The 25910-nt window shown below is 47.4% G+C and overlaps 1 protein-coding gene across 1 annotated transcript in view; it reads right to left on the reverse strand.

The window, feature by feature from the left end:
- Window positions 1-25910, reverse strand: part of LOC140398321 (Fc receptor-like protein 5) — a 293198-nt gene that overhangs the window by 202011 nt on the left and 65277 nt on the right. Inside the window, exon 6 of the mRNA XM_072486879.1 lies at window positions 24580-24870. Within this exon, the coding sequence (XP_072342980.1) occupies window positions 24580-24870 (291 nt within the window). The remainder of the gene's footprint in view (window positions 1-24579; window positions 24871-25910) is intronic.

Raw genomic sequence — 25910 nt, forward strand, 5'->3', positions numbered from 1 at the left:
GGCCCAGTACGTAGAGAAGGTTCAGTTCGATGCGATGGCTCACAACTGGGGATGAATGACAGACCATTATCCTGCTCACTGCAGTCAGGGGACACACCTATGTGCTCATCAAGAGCCTCACGCACACAGACATGCCAGACTCCAAGACTTTCACCGCATTAGTGGCCCTGGTTGAGGCACATCTTCACACCCAACCCCAATAATAGTCCACCGGTTCCATTTTTACGTGGCCTCGCAGGCCCAAGGAGAATCAAGTGGTGAATTTTGGTGTGCTTGAGGCTGGTTGTCGCCTCATGAGAGTTTGGAGCCACACTGTCCGAATCCTTTTGCCTGTGGGATCCAAGACGCTGATACACAAAGGAAACTCCTCACGGAGATCCACTTAAGACCATAAGACCAAAAGACATAGGAGCAGAAGTAAGGCCATTCGGCCCATCGAGTCCACTCCACCATTCAATCATGGCTGATTTCAACTCCATTTACCCGCTCTCTCTCCATAGCCCTTAATTCCTCGAGAAATCAAGAATTTAGCAACTTCTGTCTTAAAGACACTCAACGTCCTGGCCTCCACCGCCCTCTGTGGCAATGAATTCCACAGACCCACCACTCTCTGGCTGAAGAAATTTCTCCTCATCTCTGTTCTGAAGTGACTCCCTTTTATTCTAAGGCTGTGCCCCCGGGTCCTAGTCTCCCCTGCTAATGGAAACAACTTCCCTACATCCACCCTATCTAAGCCATTCATTATCTTGTAAGTTTCTATTAGATCTCCCCTCAACCTCCTAAACTCCAATGAATATAATCCCAGGATCCTCAGACGTTCATCGTATGTTAGGCCTACCATTCCTGGGATCATCCGTGTGAATCTCCGCTGGACCCGCTCCAGTGCCAGTATGTCCTTCCTGAGGTGTGGGGCCCAAAATTGCTCACAGTATTCTAAATGGGGCCTAACTAATGCTTTATAAAGCTTCAGAAGTACATCCCTGCTTTTATATTCCAAGCCTCTTGAGATGAATGACAACATTGCATTTGCTTTCTTAATTACGGACTCAACCTGCAAGTTTACCTTTAGAGAATCCTGGACTAGGACTCCCAAGTCCCTTTGCACTTCAGCATTATGAATTTTGTCACCGTTTAGAAAATAGTCCATGCCTCTATTCTTTTTTCCAAAGTGCAAGACCTCGCACTTGCCCACGTTAAATTTCATCAGCCGTTTCTTGGACCACTCTCCTAAACTGTCTAAATCTTTCTGCAGCCTCCCCACCTCCTCCATACTACCTGCCCCTCCACCTATCTTTGTATCATCGGCAAACTTAGCCAGAATGCCCCCAGTCCCGTCATCTAGATCGTTAATATATAAAGAGAACAGCTGTGGCCCCAACACTGAACCCTGCGGGACACCACTCGTCACCGGTTGCCATTCCGAAAAAGAACCTTTTATCCAAACTCTCTGCCTTCTGCCTGACAGCCAATCGTCAATCCATGTTAGTACCTTGCCTCGAATACCATGGGCCCTTATTTTACTCAGCAGTCTCCCGTGAGGCACCTTATCAAAGGCCTTTTGGAAGTCAAGATAGATAACTTCCATTGGCTCTCCTTGGTCTAACCTATTTGTTATCTCTTCAAAGAACTCTAACAGGTTTGTCAGGCACGACCTCCCCTTCCTAAATCCATGCTGACTTGTCCTAATCTGACCCTGCACTTCCAAGAATTTAGAAATCTCATCCTTAACAATGGATTCTAGAATCTTGCCAACAACCGAGGTTAGGCTAATTGGCCTATAATTTTCCACTTAACCCTCCAGCAGTGAACATCGCCATTTCCCGGGAGAGAGCGAGGTCCAGGAGATCAGGGCTTGTTGGTCCTGAACCTCAGTCAACAGCTCCGAGGCCCAAATGGCTCGAACTTCCGCGAAGTGGGACTGACTCAAGGGAGTCACTGTGGGGTACCTGGGTGCAACGGGGTGGTTCCCCTGAAACAGAACATGAAGATGGCAGCTACAGCCAGGTGCTGGATGCCATGAACAGGGCCGGGTTGCCGGACAAGCCCGTGAGAGTGTGTCATCCCCTGCCAAACCCCCAGGCATTACTGCTCCCCGAGAGGCCAAGCATACAATGTGGAGGAGGAGTACCAGCAGTTGCTCTGTATTACAGCCCCAGGGTTGCACTCATTACGACTGCCTTAAAGATGAATGGCCACTCCATTGAAATGGAGTGCGACACCGGAGCAGCAGTCTCGGTGATCAGCCACCAGGCGGTCTCCATGATCATGTCCAGTCTACAGACTTTGGACCTTCGGGACACAGATGCCCGATTGGTGACATACACCGGAGAGCCTTTGGCCATTGAGGGAACCACCCATCACCGAACAATACAATGCAGAAAAGGCCCTTCGGCCCATCAAGTCTGTGCCACCACATGAAAGGCATCCAATGTGTCAATCCTAATCCCATTTGCCAGCACTTGGCCCATAGCCTCTAATGTTAAGACGTGACAAGTACTCATCCAGGTATTTTTTAAAGAATATGAGGCAACCTGCCTCTACCACCCTCCCAGGCAGCATGTGTTCCAGACCATAACCATCTTCTGGGTAAAAATGTTTTTTCTCAAATCCCCCCTGAGCCTCTCACCCCTCACCTTGAACTTGTGTCCCCTCGTAACCCGCCTTTCAACTAAGGCAAACAGCTGTTCCCTATCCACCCTGTTCATGCCCCTCAATCTTGTACACCTCGATCAGGTCACCCCTCAGTCTTCTCTGCTCCAGCGAAAACAACCTAAGCCTCTCCAACCTCTTTTCATAACTAAAATGTTCCATCCCAGGCAACATCCTGGTGAAACGCCTCTGCACCCCCTCCAGTGCAATCACATCCTTCCGATATTGTAGCAACCAGAACTGCACACAATACTCGAGCTGTGGCCTCACCAATGTTCTATGTAACTCCAACATGACTTGCTTCCTTTTGTAATCTATGCCACGACTGATAAAGGCAAATCTACCATTTCCTTTTCCCCCAACCTATTAACCTGCCCTTCTGCCTTCAGGGATCTATGGACAAACACGCCAAGATTTCTTTGTTCCTCAGGACTTCCCAGTGTGGTGCCATTCATTGAATATTTCCTTGTCACATTACACCTTCCAAAGTGTGACACCTCACACTTTTCAGGATTAAGTTACACCTGTCACTTTTCTGCCCATTTGACTGTCCAGCCTATATTTCCCTGAACCGAAGACTCTTAGCCTCACTGTTAACGACCCAGCCTATCTTTGTGTCATCTGCAAACTTACTGATCCTACCCCCCGCAAACCAGGGGTCACATTTGACAGTCTCTAATCTGGCAGGACTGTCCCAGAATCTTGAAAGAAGACAACCAACTTCCTTTAGTACCCTGGGATGTAGATTATCAGGCCCTGGAGATTTATTGGCTTTCAGTCCCACTTATTTCTCCAGCACTATTTTTCTAGTAATACTAATTTCCTTCAATCACTCCTTCTCACTTAGCATTTCTGGAAAGTTATTAGTGTCTTCCTCCATGTAGACAAAATTAAATTAGTTGTTTGATTGCTCTGCCATTTCCTTGTTCTCTATTATAAATTATCCTGTTTTGGACGGGCTTCATTAACCTCTTTCCTTTATAAATATTTATAGAAGCTTTTACAGTCCACTTCGATGATATTTGCAAGTTTACTCATTTTCCTCTCAATAAATCTCTGTCTCTTTTGCTGAATTCTGAACTGTTTCTAATCATCGGGCTTGCTGTTTTTTCTAGCAACTTTATATCACAACTCTTTGGATCTAATACTATCATTAATTTATTTTGTAAGCCACGGCTGGGTCACTTGTGCTTTAGCTCCAGAAAGGAATATATAACTGTGGCAATGGATACATTTGTTCCTTAAATACTAGCCAATGCCTATCCACTATCATGCCTTTTAATGAAGTTCCCTAATGTATCACAACAAACTCGTGCCTCAAACCTTTGTAGTTTCCTTTCGGACCATACTTTCAGATTGGACTTCTTCACTTTCCATCCTAATGAAGAATTATTTAGTGTTATGGTCACTGTTTCCTAAAGGACCCCACAAAATAAGATTAGTTTACTATTTTACTGTTTCAAAATACCAAATCAAGGATAGCATGTTGGTTCCTCGACATAATAGTTTAAAAAAAAACATCTTGTACGCACTCCAGAATTCATTTGCCACAGTATTATTACTAATTTGATTTGTCCAATTTATATATAGATTAAAGTCACCTAAGTTTACTGCAGCACTCTAGTTCCATGCATCTCGAATTTCCAGTTTAATGCCTTCCCCTTCTTTACAACTACTGTTTAGAGGTCACCAATGTTTTCCACCCCATGTTGCTTCTTAGCTCCATCCAGACTGATTTTACATCTAGATTTACTGAGCCAATATCCTCTCACACTATCATAGAATCCCTACAGTGCAGAAGGAGGCCATTCGGCCCAACGGGTTTGCACTGACCCTCTGAAAGAGCACCTCACCCAGGTCTATTTCCCCCACTCTATCCCTGCAACCCCAGCTAACCTGCACATCCTTGGACACTGTAATGTCTTAGGCCAGGCCTTTGGGGTTGGTCAATTATAATACGAGTTCCCTGATTAGTGGCCCAATCAGGGAACCCCTTTGTGTATATAACAGGGAGTGTCAGATCCTCTGCACTCCCAGTGTAGACAGCAGACTGAATGGTCATGGTTGTTCAGCTGTTTGGTTTGTAAATAAAAGGAATTCTGGTGACGAGACTTCTGCCTTATTACAGTTATTACAGTGGCGACGAGGAAAACGGAACGAGCCAAAGAAACCTGCTTGTCAGCAGCTGCCACATATTGAGGGTAAGCCACTGACAGGCAAAATGCCTTTATTCAGGTAGTTGGACTCTTTTGACCCTGCAGTGGAAGACTGGGTGCAATATGTAGAGCGGATGAAGTACTTCTTCCGAGCAAACTATATAATTCCAGATGAAAAGCAACGGGCCATTCTGCTGACCGCGTGTGGGCCGGCAGCCTTTGCCATTATGCGCACTCTCACTTTTCCGGCGGCACCGGACACAAAAACCTTCCAGGAATTGACGGATTTCGTAAAAGAGTACTATGACCCTAAGCCACCTCTGATCCTGCAAAGGTACCGGTTTTACTCAGCATTCCGACACACCGGGGAGTCAGTTACAAACTTTTTATCAAGATTAAGGCGATTAGCAGAGGCTTGCGAATTTGGCCGGACGCTAAATGAGATGCTCCGAGACCATTTGGTATGTGCAATAAATAATTTAGCAATACAGAAGTCTGTTAGCAGAAGCTGAGTTGGATTGCAAACAAGCATTGCAGCTGGCTTTGTCCTTGGAAAAAGTGGCAAGCGGAGTGCATGAGTTACAGGGTACTCTGGTGGATGTAGACACTCAAACTAGTGAAACTGAGTTAAGGGACTACCACTGGGGGGATAGGCAACTGCACAGCCATCCTCAGGAACGACTCAGATACTAAGTTAACCGGGCCCACTCGCAGAAGCCCTCCCAAGCAAGGGAAAATTAGGTCCAGACAGACGGCAGCCCTGCAGCCTTGCGCCCGGCAAAATATTGCGGTTGTTGCCAGAGATCGGAGCCAGAATGGAGAAATAGAAGCTCAAAACCATCATCCTGGAGAAGGTCACGGAGGCCGGGGTACAAGAGAATGCATAGCCTAGAAGCCCCACCTACCTCCGACGAGAAACAACTAAATTGTGTAACGATGGTGAAATCAAAACCCATTAAATTATTCATAAGGTTGAATGGATGTCCCACACTGATGGAAGTCGACACTGGAGCAGCTGGTTCAGTGATGGGAGAAACAGTATTCAATAAAATTCGCACTGGACTCCAACCCTTATTCCTAAGCAGGACCTCGGCAAAACTGAGGACATACACAGGGGAACCACTGAGAGTGTTGGGCACAACGCATGTAACTGTGGCTTATGGAGAGCAACTGGTTAGGCTGCATTTAATGGTAGTGAAAGGTATGGGGCCAAGCTTATTGGGATGAAACTGGTTAAAAGAGATCCAGCTGGAAAATGGTCGCTTGAGCAGACTCCTGTGCAAATACCCAGAGGTTTTCCAAGAAGGGCTCGGAACAATAAAGGCAGCAAAGGCGACATTGCATGTAGACCCAGAGGCAGACCCAAAATTCTGCAAGGCCCGACCAGTACCCTTCGCTTTAAGGCAGAAAGTCGATATGGAAATAAAACGATTAGAGCATGAGGGAATAATAAAACCGGTCCAGTTCGCAGAATGGGCGGCACCCGTGGTGCCTATCCTTAAGCCGGATGGCTCAGTCCGCCTTTGTGGAGATTTCAAACAAATGATTTATCGCTATTCACAACTGGACAAATACCCAATTCCCCGGATTGAAGGTTTGTATGCAAAGCTGGCTGGAGGAGTCCTATTCTCAAAGCTAGATATGAGCCACGCATATCTACAGCTGAAGCTGGGCGAAGAGTCCCAAAAATCCTCAACGATAAACACCTTGAAGGGCCTTTTTCAGTATACAAGATTACTCTTCGGGGTATCGTCAGCTTATGTGATATTCCAGAGGACAATGGAGAATATATTGCAAGGGCCACCACAAGTCGCCATTTACCTGGACGACGTCCTCATCATAGGAAAAACAAAGGCAGAACACCTGCAAAACCTGGAGGAAGTCCTTAGCAGGTTTTCAGCAGCAGGCGTGCGCCTAAAGAGAGAGAAATGTGTTCTCCTAACACCTCAAGTAACCTATCTGGGGTACAAGGTTGACAAATCAGAACTACACCCTTTGGAGGATCGGATGAGGGCAATTAAAGATGCCCCGGCCCCCACCACAATCCAGGAGTTAAGGTCCTTTTTAGGACTGGTAACATATTATGGAAAGTTCATACAGAACAGAGCTTCCATCTTGGACCCCCTACACCAATTATTAAAAAAGGGGCAAGCCTGGGAGAGGTCCGCCTGCCAAGACAGGGCTTTCAAGAAGATAAAAGAACAGCTCTCCTCAGAGAACGTCTTGGCACACTACGACCCCAAGAAAGAGTTGGTGCTCACTTGCGATGCGTCTCCATATGGCGTTGGTGCAGTTTTGGCACACAAGAGGGCAAACAGACAGGAACGACCTATAGGGTTTGCTTCCAGGACGCTGGCAGCAGCAGAACGAAAGTACGCCCAAATCGAAAAGGAAGGACGGGCTGTGATCTTCATGATGAAGACATTTCACCAGTACTTGTACGGGCAGAAATTCACTATAATTACAGACCACAAGCCGTTGCTGGGTTTGTTGAAAGAAAAAGCAATACCAATAGCTTCGGGCCGGATCCAACGCTGGGCCCTACTCCTGACAGCGTACCAGTATCAACTGGAGCATCGGCCAGGAACCCCGGTGGCAAACGCCGATGCACGAAGCAGGCTGCCGTTACCCAATGCCTCGCCATTAGTACCCAAAATAGAGGTACCGGTAATGACGTTACATTTCCTGGACACTCTTCCAGTGACCGCACAAAACATTCGTTTATGGACCCAAAGGGACCCGGTTTTATCAAAAATAAAACACATAGTGCTAACTGGGAGATGGAAAGACCGGTCCAGGTGGAATTCCACCCTTACTGGAGCAGAAGAGAGCAGATCACCGTGGAAGATGGGATCCTGCTATGGGGGCTAGAGTAGTAGTTCCAAGTAAAGGCCATCGAGCCATACTGACTGAACTACATCATGGGCACCCTGGAGTCTCAAAAATGAAGATGCTGGCCAGAAGCTGTTTCTGGTGGCCAGGCCTGGGCACAGACATAGCGGCATTGGTCGGTCGGTGCCAAGAATGCCAACAAAGGCAGAAGGTGCCAACGGCAGCCCCGGTGCACCCATGGGAATGGCCAGATAGACCATGGTCGCGACTTCATGTCGATTTTGCAGGCCCGTTTATGGGTTAACTGTTTTTATAATAGTAGACGCCCATTCCAAATGGCTGGACGTCTACAAAATGAACTCTGCAAATTCAACAACTACCATTGGAAAAACTCCGCACCTCGTTCGCAACGCATGGTATCCCGGAGGTGTTAGTTTCGGATAATGGATCGGTTTTCACCAGCCAGGACATCACAAAATTTATGAAGTCGAATTCCATTCGGCACATAAGGATGGCACCATACCACCCGGCATTGAATGGTCTGGCGGAGAGAGCCGTCCAGACCTTAAACGTCGGGTTGAAGAAACAGTCAGCAGCATCATTGGACACCAAACTGTCGCATTGGCTATTTGACTACAGAACAACCCCACACGCCACAACGGTAATGTCATGATATGCAGACATGCGGATAATGATATACAGACAGGCAGCTAATGAACACCGAGAACAGGACATGACCAATGAGCAGGCAGGACACTCAGGGGTGGTATCTCACTATAAAAGGCACGAGGCACTCACACTCCACCTCTTTCCACTGATGAACATCTACAGAGTGAGTCAGGATGTATTTACAGCATCACACCTCCAGCATGTGGCTAAGAGCTAGTCTGGTTCAGTCAGACAGAGTAACCACACTTAGGTTAGCAGAGAGGCGAACTCATAGAGAACTGTGCTACTGGTTCAATAAATCAGATTGAACTAACTTCAAGGTCTGGAGTATCTTTTGGTTAAAGCTGCATCCAGTTGCAGCCTGTGTTATCCTAGAGTACATAACACAACATACTCCCAGGAGACTGCTTAATCTATGTGGTTTACCTCAGTCCGTTCCGTGACGACCAGTGAATGTATCCCGGCACCATGGAGAAGATTCAGGGTCCTCACCAGCTCAGAACCTGCAGCACTCTCAGTGCCAACTGGCGGATATTCAAGCAAAAGTTTCTGCCGTACATCGAAGCTTCAGACCTCGTGGGTGCGTCTGATGCAAGGAAGATCGCGCTTCTCCTCTCAACAGCGGGTGGTCAAGCCATCGAACTCTTCAACTCTTTTCACTTCACTGAAGGCCAGAAGACAAAGTTTCATACCATCCTCGACAAGTTTGACAGTCACTGTGAAGTGGACACCAATGAAATCTTCGAGCCCTACATATTCAAACAGCGTCCACAAGGTAAAGATGAATCTTTCAACTCCTTCTTAACTAACATCCGCCTGCCAGCGTTGTCCTGCAACTTTGGTGATATTGCTGACTCCATGATTAGAGACCAAATCGTTTTTGGAGTTCACTCTGATCCTCTGAGAGAGCAGCTACTGAAAATCAAGCCTATGACCCTGCCAGTCACGATTGAAACATGTACAGTGCATGAGCACGCTAAAAATCGCTATGCCCAGTACAAATCGGCTGAAAATTAGAAACTTGCCTCCCACAAGGCAGAGAGTGTGCAGGCCATCTCCCGGATGCAGATCCTTAGCATTGATGAAAGCGGCCATTTCGCGCGATGCGAACGGGATAACGAAGCGGCCGACACCCACACTACGCAGGTGCAGACGTCTTCCGACCGCACTACGCATGTGCGACGACGCGCGGAGCGTCAGGACGCCGACATCAGGAGGTGCTCGATCTGCGGCAACGCCCACTTAAAGAAACACTGCCCTGCAAGAGGCAGGCGACGTTTCAACTGCGGGAAGCCTGGACACTATGCAGCCTTGTGCAGGTCTGCACCACCAGTCAGGGCCCAGCGCTCCCAATTCCGACGACTGCACGTTCAGAGTGTGCAACAACAATTACAGGATTCTGATCCTGGCAGCACAACGGATCCAGAGGAAGAATGCCTGGACTCCGCCTACTGTGTGGGCACCATTACCAAATGTGAATATGCAACATCCAACTCATTACAAAGTCAAACCATCCTCGCTGTGGATTCTGCGGACGAATGGCGTGTGGTGATGCAGGTCAACCACTGCTACATCCAGTTTAAGCTGGACACAGGTGCTTCTGCCAACCTCCTCTCACAGGCAGATTTCAAATGCATCAAGAAGCCCCCCAAGGTCCTTCCAGCAGCCTGCAGGCTCCGGGACTACAATGGAAATGCCATCACGGCACTGGGATCCTGCTATCGACTCGCCTCCAACCAGAGCACCCATGCACGGTTACGTTTTGAAATTGTCAAGCCAGACAGGGCATCCCTACTTGGTGCGCATGCCTGCAAACAGCTGAACCGCGTGCAGCGGGTTTAAACAACAACATCTTCCAATGTGGATCTTCAGGCCAGCATTGACAACATCCTCGCTCAGTATCCGGATGTGTTCGACGGGATGGGCACGCTGCCATATCGAGACAAGATTCTGCTACGACCTGATGCCAAGCCAGTGGCCCACGCACCACGCCGGGTCCCGGCTCCGCTGAGGGAGCGCCTGAAGGCACAGCTCAAGGATCTTCAGCAACAGGGCATCATTTCCAAGGTAACCAAACCGACTGACTGGGTCAGCTCGATGGTATGTGTTAGAAAGCCTTCGGGCGACCTGCGCATCTGCATTGATCCCAAGGATCTCAATAAGAATATAATGCGTGAACACTACCCCATCCCGAAGCGGGGGATCTCAGCAGTGAGATGGCACACGCACGTTTTTTCACCAAGTTAGATGCGTCACATGGATTTTGGCAAGTCCAGCAGAAGGCTCTGCACCTTCAACACACCGTTTGGCATTGTCTCGGCATCGGACATCTTCCATCGCATCATGGAGCAGATGATGGAGGGCATTGAAGAGGTTCGTGTGTACGTGGACGACATCATCATAAGGTCCATGACCCCTGAAGAGCATGTTTCCCGTCTCCAGCAGGTATTCCGCCGTGTCAATGCCAATGGCCTGAACTGAACAGGTCCAAATGTTGCTTTGGCATGTCGACACTCAAGTTCCTAGGTGACCAGATCTCTCAGCAGGGCATGCGCCCAGACACAGACAAGGTCAAGGTCATTGAAGCTATGAAGGTCCCTGAAGACAAGAAGGCGGTGTTGCACTTCCTGGGCATGGTCAATTTTCTGGGCAAGTTCATCCCAAACCTGGCCTCACCACAGCCCTACGAAACCTGGTGAAAAGGTCCACTGCCTTTGAGTGGAAGACAGCCCATCAAAAGCCAAGCTCACCACTGCACAGGGAGACAAAGATCTCAACAGATGCGAGCCAGGATGGCATTGGTGCGGTGCTGCTTCAACGCGATGGCACTTCATACTGGGCACCAGTAAACTACGCATCGAGGGCCATGACGCCCACCGAAACAAGGTATGCACAAATAGAGAAGGAATGCCTGGGTCTTCTCACTGGCATTCTCAAGTTTCAGGACTATGTATACGGCCTGCCGACATTCACTGTCGAGACGGATCATAGGCCTCTGGTCCACATTACCCACAAGGACCTGAACGACATGACGCCTCAGTTGCAGCGCATCCTCCTCAAACTCAGAAGGTACGATTTTGACTTTGTGTACACGCCTGGCAAGGAGCTCATCATCGCTGAGGCATTGTCCCGCTCAATCACCTTGCCTAGTGAACCGCTGGAAATCATCCGGCAGATTGAATCACAGGTGCAGCAATGTGCTAGCACCCTCCCTGCGTCTGATGAGAAGGTTGTTTGTATCCACTCTTGCAGCGTGTCATGCACCATCTCGCCAATGGCTGGCAGAAAGGGCAGTGCCCTCAATTTTACAATGTAAAGGACGACCTGACGGTGATTGATGGTATCCTCCTCAAGCTGGACCGGATTGTCATTCCACTCAGTCTCCAGAGCTTGGTGCTCCGCCAAATCCAAGAGGAACACCTGGGCGTCGAGAAGTGCAGACGCCGAGCCAGGCAGGCTGTCTACTGGCCCAGTATTAGGACATCTCGAACATGGTTCTCAACTGTGCGACCTGTCAACGCTTCCAGCCAGCGCAGAGCAAGGAAACGCTCCAGCAGCATGAAATCGAGACCTCCCCGTGGTCCAAGGTTGGCATCGACCTCATTCGTGCGAATGTCGTGACTACATGTTGATTATTGACTATTTCTCCAACTACCCTGAAGTCGTGAAGCTCTCGGACCTCACATCTCGGGCCGTCATTAAGGTCTGTAAGGAGACGTTCTCCAGGCATGGTATCCCACTCACTGTCATGAGTGACAATGGCCCGTGCCTCAACAGCCACGAGTGGTCTATGTTTGCCAAGTCATACCATTTCAAACATGTCACTTCCAGCCCACACTATCCGCAGTCCAATGGGAAAGTTGAGAAAGGGGAGCACATTGTGAAACAGTTCATCTGCAAGGCCGCGGATTCTGCTTCTGACATCTACCTCATGCTGCTTGGTACAGGGTGACCCCACTGTCCACTGGCATGTCGCCGGCTCAACTCCTGATGAACAGGGACCTGCGGACGACACTTCCAGCCATACACTTGCCCAACCTGGATCACCTCCCGGTGCTACAGAAGGTGCAGCAGCTCTGAAACCAGCAAACACAGGGTTATGATGCTCATGCCACCGATTTGCCAATGTTATCCCCGGCAGACACCGTCAGGATCAAGATACCGGATGGTGGCTGTTCTGCTCCAGCTGTCGTTGTTCGACAGGCTGCCCCCCGCTCGTATGTTGTGCGTCTGGCTGATCGTTCTGTTGTGCGACGAAACAGACGGGCACTGCGCAAAGTTGCCTGCCCGCAACCGCTTTCTTCTCCGTTTCCTTCCGTTGTTTTGCCACCTCCTGATACCTCGAACTACGAGGCCACCAGTCAGGCTTCCATCCCGCCTGTCAAGGCGCCGTCGTCCCCACCACCACCTCTCCGGCCGTCGACAAGGATCAGATGCAAACCCCAGAAACTGGACTTATGAACATTTGTTTTGTTTGCTATGTTCTGTTTTCTCACATGTAAATCACAGCTGTCTTCACATGTAAATACGTCCACATATGCAACCGCTTGTAAATATGTTAATATATGCCACCACATGTAAGTACGTTCCCATGTGCCAACAAAACATTTTTTTAAAAGGGAGATGTCATGATATGCAGATAATGATATACAGACAGGCACAGACAGGCAGCTAATGAACACAGAGAACAGGACATGACCAATGAGCAGGCAGGACACTCAGGGGTGGTATCTCACTATAAAAGGCACAAGGCACTCACACTCCGCCTCTTTCCACTGATGAACATCTACAGAGTGAGTCAGGGTGTATGTACAGTATCACACCTCCAGCATGTGGCTAAGAGCTAGTCTGGTTCAGTCGGACAGAGTAACCACACTTAGGTTAGCAGAGAGTCGAACCCATAGAGAACTGTGCTAACTGTGCTACTGGTTCAATAAATCAGATTGAACTAACTTTAAGGTCTGGAGTATCTTTTGGTTAAAGCTGCTTCCAGTTGCAGCCTGTGTTATCCCGGAGTACTTAACACATCAGGGAATAGCACCAGCGGAGCTACTCATGGGTATATGACTCCGAGCCCGGCTGAGTCTACTATTCCCGAATTTCGGTGGCAGAATAGAGCGACACCAAGCGGCCCAATGCAGGGGCCACGACAACACTCGCCGAGAAAGGCAGTTCAACGCGGGTGAAAATGTATGGGTCACAAATTATGCGAATGGCCCCACATGGGTAGCAGGAACAGTCAAGGCCAGGACAGGACCTGTGTTGTATGAGATATTTGTGGGAAAACATGGAATAAAAGAAAAATCTGGACCAGGTACGGGCCTCAGATTTGTTCCCTCCTCTGGAGCTGACTCAGACCAGCATACCAAGGACCGTGGAGAGTCCTCCCCGACAAACTATTCATGCCCTTCCGACACCACTGGTGAGGACATCGGACTCTGATATGGACACCGTGGATGATGCCATAGCTGTACTCCTGCCGCCGGAGGCGCTCACATCGGAAAAGGCGGGTGCCTATCCGTTAAAACCCCCGCTAAGTCGGAGGCTGAAGTGGAGGAGCCGGACCCGGCGCAAAAACAAAGCAGGAGACCCATGAGTCACAAGGACCATGGGGGCTCCTCGGATTTTGGGTAATGACTTAGGCCAGGCCTTTGAGATTGGCCAATTAGAATACGAGTTCCCTGATTAGTGGCCCAATCAGGGAACCCCTTTCTGAATATATAACAGGGAGTGTCAGATCCTCTGCACCCCCGGTGTAGACCGCAGACTGAAAGGTCATAGTTGTTCAGCTGTAGTGTTTGCAAATAAAAGGAATGCTGGTGACGGGACTTGTGCCTCCGTGGACCTATTACAGACACTAAGGGACAATTTAGCATGGCCAATCCACCAAACCTGCACCTCTTTGCACTATGGGAGGAAAACGGAGCACCCGCAACCCACGCAGACACGGGGGAATGTGCAAATTCCACACAGACAGTCACTCAAGGCCAGAATTGAACCCGAGTCTCTGGCGCTGTGTGGCAGCAATGCTAACCACTAGTGTACTGTTTTCAATCTTAATTAACAATACCACCCATTCTCTTTACCTTTTTGGCTGTCCTTCCCAAATATCTAATACCCTTGAATATTCAGTTCCCAGCCTTGGTACAGCTCAGTTTCTGGTTAACGGTAACCCCGGGGATGTTAATAATGGAGGATTCGCTTATTCCGGTGACGGCTATGAAGGATTAAGTCGCACATTTGGTGGCTCCCGCTCTGGTCGGACATTTGGACCTTTCCCCTTGACTTTATTCCAGTTTTAAATGATAAATTTGAAGGCTGAGGCAATTGGGCACCGTTTCCACGTATGGGTGTATGGGCAACAGAACGAGAAGTGCACGAAAAGGCAGAAATAGGAAGATAGGCAAGAGCTGTGCTGAAGCTGCAGCAGGAGACAGCATGGCCGAAGACCGGACCCCTGGTGTGTCGGCCCAGCGATCAACCGAGCAATTGATGCAAATCATCCAGGACGGCTTTTCCAAGCAGAAACAGGACTGCCTGGACCCGATTAAAGAGTCGATTGATCGGCTGGAACACAGGTTGGACGCCCAGGATCGGGCGATCCAGAAGGTTGAGAAGGCGCTGGCTGAGCAGGAGGAGCATCAAACTGCGGTGGAGCTGGAGGTGGGGATGCTGAGGGAACAGCAGAAAAGGCTCCTGGAGAAGGTGGAGGACCTAGAGAATAGGTCCCGCCGGCAGAACTTAAGAATTGTCAGGCTCCCGGGTCTGAGGGAACTGATTCTGGGGCGGGTATGTTCGAAAAGCTGCTGGGGGAGGGGGCATTCTCCCGACCCTTGGAGGAGGATAGGGCGTACAGAGCGGTTGCGAAGAAGCCGCGAACGGGGAACCCTCCGAGGGCAATGGTGGTGAGATTCCACACGTTCCTGGACAAGGAATGTATTCTTCAGTGGGCCAAGCGAACACGGAGTTGTAAATGGGATAACAGTATCCTGCGGGTGTACCAGGACCTGAGTGTGGAGGTGAGTAGGAAAAGGGCAGGCTTCAACCAAGTTAAGTCAATCTTCTTCAAGAAACAGTTGAAGTTTGGACTGCTGTATCCGGCCCGTCTCTGGGTCACGTATGAGGACCAGCATCATTATTGTGAGTCGCCCGAAGACGCGCTGGACTTTGCGAAAAGAAAAGGACTGAGAACTCTCGAACTTTGATGCAACTTGTGGCTTATATTGGGTCTCTTTTTTATTTTTTTCTCTTCTGTTTTTGACTTCTATTGAAGAAGGGGTGGGGAAAGTTTTTTCCTTTTCAGGTTTTCTTTTTGGTGGATGTTGGCAATGTCTTTTTCTCTGATGTGCACTTTTGTGGGATGGAGACGTGCTTGTTTGGGTTTTGGTGTTTGTTTGTTTTTTCAGCTGGGTGATTGTGTGGGGATTGTGAGATGAGGGAATTTGTTTGTATGAGAGGGGGGGGATGGGAGTGAGGGAACAATAGGTTGGAGACATTTTTTCAGCACTTCACTTTTTATAATGGAATCTTTTGGTATCAGTAATGAAGTGATGGGGGAATTTAGAACTGGCTACAGTCCTGAAGCCAAAACATTACAGTTGAAGAATGTTTCTCGCCTTCAATGAAGTGTTGTGCCTCCCAGAAATTTCTGGAACGTCCTTTCCTCTTCATGACTTTTATTAATGACCCTAAGTGTAGTGTTATGAGCATGACCAGTAATTTGCAAATGACACCAATTATGTGGAAGTATTAAGACAGTGGAAGAGAGCCATGAAATGTAAAATGATTGAGAGATTTATGAGATTCTGGTCACAGAACTACATTCAGCATTTGCCTTTCTATCAGTGTCAAAGATCAAAGAACAGAACAGCACAGGAACAGGTCCTTCGGCCTGTGCTGATCATGATGCCCTAACTAAAAACAAAACCTTCTGCGCTTACTCAGTCCGTGTCCCTCTATTTCCTCACTATTCATGTACCCATCCAGATGCCTCCTAAATGTTGCTAATGTGTCGGCTTCCACCACATCCTCTGGCAGCACGTTCCAGGCACTCACCACTCTCAGCGTGAAATACCTACCCCGCACATCTCCCTTTAAACTTTCCCCCTCTCACCTTGAGCCTGTGCCCCCTTGTTTCCACCCTTGGAAAAAGCCTCCGACTATCCACCTTGTCTATGCTCCCATAATTCTGTGGACCTCTATGAGGTCTCCCCTCAACCTCTGTCTATCCAGTGAAAACAATCCTAGTTTATTCAACCTCTCCTCATAGCCAACACCCTCGAGACGAGGCAACATCCTGATGAACCTTTCTTTGCACTCTCTCCAAAGCTTCCATGTCCATCTGATAATGCGGTGACCAGAACTGCACGCAATACTCCAAATGTGACCTACCCAAGATTTTGTACAGCTGGAACATGACTTCCCAACTCCTGTACTCAATGCCCCGGCTGATGAAGGCAAGCATGCCATATGCCCTCTTAATCACCTTTTAGGGAACTGTGGACCTGCACGCCCAGATCCCTCAATATGTTAATGTTCCTAAGCATTCTGCCATTTACAGTATAATTCAAACCTAGATTTGATCCTCCAAAATGCATCAATTCGCATTTGTCCGGATTAAACTCCATCTGCCATTTCTGTGCTCAAGTCTCCAATCTATCTATCTATCCTGTTGTATCCTCTGACAATCCTCAGCACTATCAGAAACTCCGCCAATCTTCGTGTCATCCACAAACTTACTAATCAGACCACCCACATTTTCCTCCAGATCATTTATATATACTACAAAAAACAGAGGTCCCAGCACTGATCCCTGCGGAACATCACCAGCTACAGATCTCCATTCAGAAAAACACCTTCCACCGCTACTCTCTGTCGTCAATAACCAAGCCAGTTCTGTATCCATCTAGCCAGCCCTGCCCCAAATCCCATGTGATTTTAGTTTTTGTACCAGTCTGCCATGTGGAAACTTGTCAAATGCCTTACTAAAGTCCCTATAAACTACATCCACAGCCCTTCCCTGATCAATTTTCTTTGTCACCTCTTCAAGAAACCCAATCAAGTTGGTGAGACATGACCTTCCCCACACAAAACTATACTGCCTGTCACTAACTAGTCCGTTTTTCTCCAAATGTGTATATATCCTGTCCTTCAGTTCCAAAAGCTTCCCCACCACTGATGTCAGGCTCATTGGCCTTTCATTTGCTGGATTATCCCTGGTTACTTTCTCACACAATAATAATTATCTTTATTGGTGTCAGAAGTAGGCTTACATTAACACTGCAATGAAGTTCTGTGAAAATCCCCTAGTCGCCACACTCCGGTGCCTGAGGGAGAATTCAGAATGTCCAATTCTGCAGCACGGTAGCATTGTGGATAGCACAATTGCTTCACAGCTCCAGGGTCCCAGGTTCGATTCTGGCTTGGGTCACTGTCTGTGCGGAGTCTGCACATCCTCCCCGTGTGTGCGTGGGTTTCCTCCGGGTGCTCCGGTTTCCTCCCACAGTCCAAAGATGTGCAGGTTAGGTGGATTGGCCATGATAAATTGCCCTTAGTGTCCAAAATTGCCCTTAGTGTTGGGTGGGGTTACTGGGTTATGGGGATAGGGTAGAGGTGTTGACCTTGGGTAGGGTGCTCTTTCCAAGAGCCGGTGCAGACTCGATGGGCCAAATGGCCTCCTTCTGCACTGTAAATTCTATGATTCTATGATTCACCTGACAAGCACGTTTTTCGGGACTTTGTGGGAGGAAACCGGAGCACCTGGAGGAAACCCACACAGACACAGGAAGAATGTGCAGACTCCACATAGACAGTGACCCAAGGCGGAAATCGAACTCAGGACCTTGGTGCTGTGAAGCAACAGTGCTAACCACTATGTTACCGTGCCGCCCTGAAGGAAATAACATTGGCTATTCTCCTGTCCTCTGGAACATTGCCTGTGATCAAAGAGGATGTGAAGATATCTGAAGGCCCCAGCTATTTCTCCCCTTGCCTCGCGCAGTTACCTGGGATAGATCCCATCTGGCCCCGGGGACTTGTTTACCTTAATGCAATTTAGCATACTCAACAGTTCCTCCTTTGATATATTGACATTCTCAGGATCGTTCACACACCTATCCCTGACCTCAACATCCTTCTCACTGATGAATACCGACACAAAGTACACATGAAGGATATTACCCACTTCTTGTGATTCCATGCATAACTTCCCTCCATCGACTTTGAATGGGCCTACTCTTTCTCCTGCTACCTTCTTGGTTTCTAATATACGCATGAAAAAGCCTTGGGATTCTCCTTGATCATGTTTGTTAAAGACATTTCATGGCCCCTTTTCACCCTCCTAATTCCACATTTAAGTTCCTTCCTACTTTCACTATACTCCGAGTCACTCATGCTGTTAGGCTGAACAATATACCCCTGGCACCATCCAAAGAGTTTAGCTGGTTACACATAATCAGGTGGTATGTATTTAAACTATAGTGCAAATGGACTTTCTGAATGCACCTGATACAATGCTACAGCAAGGTTTAAGACATAAAGTAAGAGAACATGGTGGAGGGACAGAGAATTGCTTAGCTAAAGTATAAAAACTGGCAAGTCATGCTAAAATTGTACAGAACCTTGGTGAGGCCAAACTTAGAATATTGCGCACAATTCTGGTCGCCACTCTACCAGAAGGATGTGGAGGCTTTGGAGGGGGGGGACAGAAAACGTTTCCCAGGATGTTGCCTGGTCTGGAGTGTGTTAGCTATGTGGAGAGGCTGCATAGATTCAAACTGTTTTCATTAGAAAGACGGAGGTTGAGGGGGTGACCTGATCGAGGTCTACAAGATTATGAGGGGCATGGATAGAGTGGACAGGCAGGCACTCTTTCCCAGGGTGAAGGGGTCAGTCACCCGGGGGCATAGGTTTAAGGTCCATGGGGCAAAGTTTAGAGGAGATGTGCGAGTCAGTTTTTTCTTCATGCAGAGGGTAGTGAGTGCCTGGAACACGTTGCCAGGCGAGGTTGTGCAAGCAGATACATCAACGGCGTTCAAAAAGCATCTTGACAAACACATGGATAGGATGGGTATAGAGGGATACGGCACAAGGAAGTGCTGAGGGTTTTGGCAAAGGTTGGTATCATGACCGGTACAGGCTTGGAGGGTTGAAGGGCCTGTTCCTGTGCTGTATTCTTTGTTCTAAAGGAACACATAAATGGGTCATTTTCAGGATGGCAGAATGTAACGAGTGGAGTGCCACAGGGATCAGTGCTGGGTCCTCAACAATTTACAATCTATATTATTATATTTGAATACAGGTACCAAATATATAGTTGCTAAATTTGCTGGTGACACAAAGGTGGATAGAAAACAGTCAGAAAAAGAATAGATAAAATGATTGAGAAAAAAGTTTTATGATGTGGGAAAATGTGAACTTGTTCACTTTGGCAAGAAAAATAGAAAAGCAGCATTGCACATTGTGAAAAGAGAGAGGTACAAAAGGATCTGGGTGTCCTGGCACATGAAACCCAAAAATGTTAGTCTGCAGGTACAGCAAGTGGTTAGGAAGGCAAATGGAATGTTGTAATTAATTGCATGGAGACCAGAATATAAAAGCAGGGATGTTTTGCTTCAGTTGTACAGGGTTTTTGAGAGACCACGTCCAATATGCTGTGTACTGTTGTGGTCTCCTTATGTACAGAAGGATATAATGATATCAAAAGCAATTTTGAAAGGGTTCACTAAATTGATATCTGGGATGAAGGGGTTAGCTTAAGAGGAAAGTTTGAGTCTATACACATTGGAATGTAGAAAAATGAAATATGATCTTACTGAAACATCCTGAGGGGACTTGCTTGGGTGAATGCTGAAATGATGTTTTCCCATGTGGGGGAGTGTAGAACTAGGGGCACAATCTAAAAATGAGGGGCTCGAATGAACTCGCCCAACTCGGGTCGCAACGAGGCAGTTAAATCTCGCAAGAAACCTCTCAAGATTTGCAACACGAAGCACGCCTTGCAAGATCTCGGGAGACTTCACAATCTGGATCCCACTCATTTGCATATTGAATTGAACAGTTAGCGTCACTTAAATATTTCTGCACTGGAGTCTCCCAAGGCCCAGGATTGAACCCCAGCTCCTGGGAGACCTCAGCCCAATGGCACCGTTTAACACTGGTCCACACAAACGTGGATCAAGCGTAACAGCCTCTGGGGTGGGACGTCCAGGTCATCGAAGGCCCCCGGTTAGTTGGGCTCTGGGCAGGGTGGCACCCTAGCACTCCCAAATGCCACCTGGATACCTTGGCACTGCCACACAGGCACCCTGGCAGTGCCACTGGGCTGAGCTCGGCTGTGTAGGAATTGAAGGTGAGTGCGGCTTGGCGGGTGTTCCTCACTGAGGTAAAAAAAAAAAGAGTCCGGTTGATAGTGAGGTTGTTCAACGCTGAGAAACACTCCGCTAAACGCACCCAAAATGAGACTATTTTTTTCCATTAAATTGCACCCTAGGTCTCCCATTTAAGACTGAGATTTGTCAGATGGTTGTTAGTCTGTAGAATTCTCTTCCCCAGCTAGCAGTAGCAGCAGGTTGTTTGAATATATTCAAGGCTGAGTTTGATAGACTTTTGATCAACAAGGAAGTCAAAGGTTATGGGGGGCAAAGAGGTATGTGGACTTGAGGTCAAACTCAGATCAACAATCTTTGACAAAGCTATGACAAGGGGTCACCTGGACTCGAAACATTAGCTCTTTTCTCTCCTTACAGATGCTGCCAGACCTGCCAAGATTTTCCAGTATCCGCAGTAATTTGCTTTTATCCAGATCAATAATTACCTTATCGGATGGTGAAAGAGTGTAATAGGCTGAATAGTTTCCTGTTCCTAATTTTTGTGGCTCTTGTGAATTTTTAAACTAGGAAAGATTAGAAAAAGGATGTCTGGACTTTCAGTTCACAAGGAACAGGAAGACAGGGGGCGGGATTCTCAGTCCCGCCAGCCCTGTTTTCCGGCACAGCATAACCCCACTGGCAGTGGGATCCTCCGTTCCGGCAGTCGGCCAATGAGGTTTCCCATTGTGGCCATCCTACACTGTCGGGAAACCCGCGGGCTCGGGTCTGCTGCCAGCGAAGCGGAGGATCCCACCGACGGAGAATAGAACATAGAACATAGAACATCACAGCGCAGTACAGAAACTTCGGCCCTCGATGTTGTACCGACCTGCGAAACCACTCTAAAGCCCATCTACACTATTCCCTTATCGTCCATGTGTCTATCCAATGACCATTTGAATGCCCTTAGTGTTGGCGAGTCCACCACTGTTGCAAGCAGCGCATTCCACGCCCTTACTACTCTCTGAGTAAAGAACCTACCTCTGACATCTGTCCTATATCTATCTCCCCTCAATTTAAAGCTATGTCCCCTCATGCTAGACATCACCATCCGAAGAAAAAGGCTCTCACTGTCCACCCTATCCAATCCTCTGATCATCCTGTATGCCTCAATTAAGTCACCTCTTAAACTTCTTCTCTCCAACGAAAATAGCCTCAAGTCCTTCAGCCTTTCCTAAGACCTTCCCTCCATACCAGGCAACATTCTGGTAAATCTCCTCTGCACCCTTTCCAATGCTTCCACATCCTTCCTATAATGCGGCGACCAGAATTGCACGCAATACTCCAAATGCGGCCGCACCAGAGTTTTGTACAGCTGCAACATGACCTCATGGCTCTGAAACTCAATCCCTCTACCAATAAAAGCTAACACACCGTACGCCTTCTTAACAACCCTCTCAACCTGGGTGGCAACTTTCAGGGATCTATGTACATGGACACCGAGATCTCTCTGCTCATCCACACTGCCAAGAATCTTATCATTAGCCCAGTACTCTGTCTTCCTGTTATTCCTTCCAAAATGAATCACCTCACACTTTTCTGCATTAAACTCCATTTGCCACCTCTCAGCCCAGCGTTACAGCTTATCTATGTCCCTCTGTGCCTTGTAACATCCTTCCGCACTGTCCACAACTCCACCGACTTCAGTGTCATCTGCAAATTTACTCACCCATCCTTCTATGCCCTCCTCCAGGTCATTTATAAAAATGACAAACAGCAGTGGCCCCAAAACAGATCCTTGTGGTACACCACTAGTAACTGGACTCCAGGCTGAACATTTCCCATCAACCCCCACCCTTTGTCTTCTTCCAGCTAGCCAATTTCTGATCCAAACTGCTAAATCACCCTGAATCCCATGCCTCTGTATTTTCTGCAGTAGCCTACCGTGGGGAACCTTATCAAGCGCTTTACTGAAATCCACTTACACCACATCAACTGCTTTACCCTCATCCACCTGTTTGGTCACCTTTTCAAAGAACTCAATAAGTTTTGTGATGCACGACCTACCCTTCACAAAACCGTGTTGACTATCTCTAATCAAATTATTCCTTTCCAGATGATTATACATCCTATCTCTTATCAACCTTTCCAAGACTTTGCCCACAAACAGAAGTAAGGCTCACGGGTCTACAGTTACCGGGGTTGTCTTTATTCCCATTTTTGAACAAGGGGACAACATTTGCTATCCTCCACCCTTCTGGCACTATTCCTGTAGACAAAGATGACTTAAAGATCAAAGCCAAAGGCTCAGCAATCTCCTCCCTAGCTTCCCAGAGAATCCTAGGTTAAATCCCATCTGGCCCAGGGGACTTATCTATTTTCACACTTTCCAGAATTGCTAACACCTCCTCCTTATGAACCTCAAGCCCTTCTAGTCTAGTGGCCTGAATCTCAGTATTCTCCTCGACAACATTGCTTTAGGGTTATCCTTGATCCTACCTGCCAAAGACTTCTCATGTCCCCTCCTGGCTCTTCTTAGCTCTCTCTTTAGGTCCTTCCTAGCTAACTTGTAACTCTCGAGCGTCCTAACTGAACCTTCATGTCTCATCTTTACATAATCCTCCTTCTTCCTCTTGACAAGTGTTTCGACTGCTTTAGTAAACCACGGTTCCCTCGCTCGACCACTTCCTCCCTGCCTGACAGGTATATACTTATCAAGGACACGCAGTAGGTGTTCCTTGAACAAGCTCCACATTTCAATTGTGCCCATCCCCTGCAGTTTTCCTCTCCATCCGATGCATCCTAAGTCTTGCCTCATCGCATCATAATTGCCTTTCCCCCAGACATAACTCTTGCCCTGCGGTATATACCTATCCCTTTCCATCACTAAAGTAAACATAATCGAATTGTGGTCACTATCATCAAAGTGCTCACCTACCTCCAAATCTAACACCTGTCCTGGTTCATTACCCGGTACCAAATCCAATATGGCCTCACCTCGCGTTGGCCTATCTACATACTGTGTCAGTAAACCCTCCTGCACACATTGGACAAAAACGGACCCATCTAAAGTACTCACACTATAGTGTTTCCAGTCAATATTTGGAAAGTTAAAGTCCCCCATAACAACTACCCTGTTGCTTTCGCTCCTATCCAGAATCATCTTTGCAATCCTTTCCTATACATCTCTGGAACCTTTCGGAAGCCTATAGAAAACCCCTAACAGGGTGATCTCTCCTTTCCAGTTTCTAACCCCAGCCCATACTACCTCAGTAGACGAGTCCTCATCAAATGTCCTTTCTGCCACCGTAATACTGTCCTTGACTAACAATGCCACCCCTCCCCCTCTTTTACCACGTTCCCTGAGCTTACTGAAATATCTAAACCCCGGCACCTGCAACAACCATTCCTGTCCCTGCTCTATCCATGTCTCCGAAATGGCCACAACATCGAAGTCCCAGGTACCAACCCATGCCGCAAGTTCACCCACCTTATTCCGGATGCTCCTGGCATTGAAGAAGACACTTTAAACCACCTTCCTGCCTGCCGGTATACTCCTGCAACTTTGAAACCTTACTCATAACCTCACTACTCTCAACCTCCTGAATACTGGAGCTACAATTCAGGTTCCCAATCCCGCAGAAGTCTCTAGAATTCTTTGTTGTGAAATTATTTTAAAATAAACTCAATAGGAGTGTACTCTGTGAAGTGTGATTGCGCATTTATTGCCACCGTCTAAGATGTAATTCTGCTCACACTTGGAATTACTATGCTTCAGTTGACAATACTCTTTTCAGCTTTGCATCTGTGAGCCCAGGATACACAAGGCTAGTCAAGAATTAAACTCAGAGACTCATTTGTGAATATTATATATTCTTATTCTAAAACAAACATGAATTCTTGATAATATATTTTGAAAAATGCATTGAATAGACATATTAACAATTTCTCCTTCCTTTACTTGCCTGCCACGGTGACCATCACAGCCTCGCTGAGTGGGGATTCGAACCATCTTGTTTTGATGGAAGTTCTATATTTGCACTGGTACAACCCTCCTTGGTTTTTATTGGTGACCAGAAATGTCCCACTGTTGTCCTTTGGAAAGAGTTGACGAGGGGACAGCAGTTCACTATTTCTATAAAAGTAGATGATGCTGTTATATTCTCTGTTCAAAGTGCAGATAACGGTGGCTGTCTCTCCTTTTAAATACACTCCAGTTGGTTGATCAAAAGATATCTCCGGCGATGTTAGTGGTTCTGTGGTTAAAGAAATGTAACCAAAAATTGGGAATAAACTTTTAGGTTTTCATGAACATTGGAAATAAGTTAAATCAATAATGGCTGTATCCTGTTATTAGGAAGATCAGATCAGTGTCTAAAATTCCAAAAAGTGCCATTTAAGATTTTGCTTCGTACAATCAATAGAAATGTGAAGGTTAAGATACATAGCTCTGGGTTCTACTTTCAATATTTAATCCTGAAATGCCATTGCCAGATATGAGTAGAATAATTATACACACTGATTTGATCTTTCCAATTTTGCTAGTTTATTCAAACACAATGTGATTGAAAAGTGTGAATGAGTTCGAATCATGATTTTTACCTCACTTTTCAGCAGCACTGACCCACTCATCTCAAAAGCTGTCCTGCTCCACAATTTTATTTCACTCTTGGTCTCATTGGTGCTTTAATAGAAAACTTTTTTTTTCTTCCTTTCAGGTGTGATGGATGGAAAGTGTCAACAACTCATGGGTCCAACACCTTTCTGGATCCTCTTTCCCTTCACTTTCTTCCATATTTCATAGATGCCGGCTTCTTGCTTTTCTTACGCTTTGCCCTGTATCTTTGAAGGGCCTGTGTCCAAGACTGCCATATTTGCGTTACCAGTCGCTTTCGCTTTTGTTTTCTGGCACGTTGTTGCTTGCTACCTGCAAATGCTTTCGATTCTGGTTGGCTGGTGGGATGCCGTAGTCCTCCCTGCCTTTTCATAATCATGGAATTCACAGCGCAGAAGGAGGACATTTGGCCCATCGAGTCTGCACCGGCCCTTGGAAAGAGCACCCTACTTAAATCTACGCCTCCATCCTATCCTCGTAACCCCACCTAACCTTTTGGGCACTAAGGGGCAATTTAGCACGGTTAATCCACCTAACCTGCACATCTTTGGACTGTTGGAGGCAACCACCCGCTGTGAATTCATTGCACTGTGATCTTCCTCTCTCTGACCCTGAACAATTCTTTTCTTAACAATTTACTGCCTGAACTTTGCACCTTTACAAGCCCACTTTAATAGATCT

Source organism: Scyliorhinus torazame, chromosome 21 (assembly GCF_047496885.1).
Source record: "Scyliorhinus torazame isolate Kashiwa2021f chromosome 21, sScyTor2.1, whole genome shotgun sequence".
Taxonomy (NCBI): Eukaryota; Metazoa; Chordata; class Chondrichthyes; order Carcharhiniformes; family Scyliorhinidae; genus Scyliorhinus; species Scyliorhinus torazame.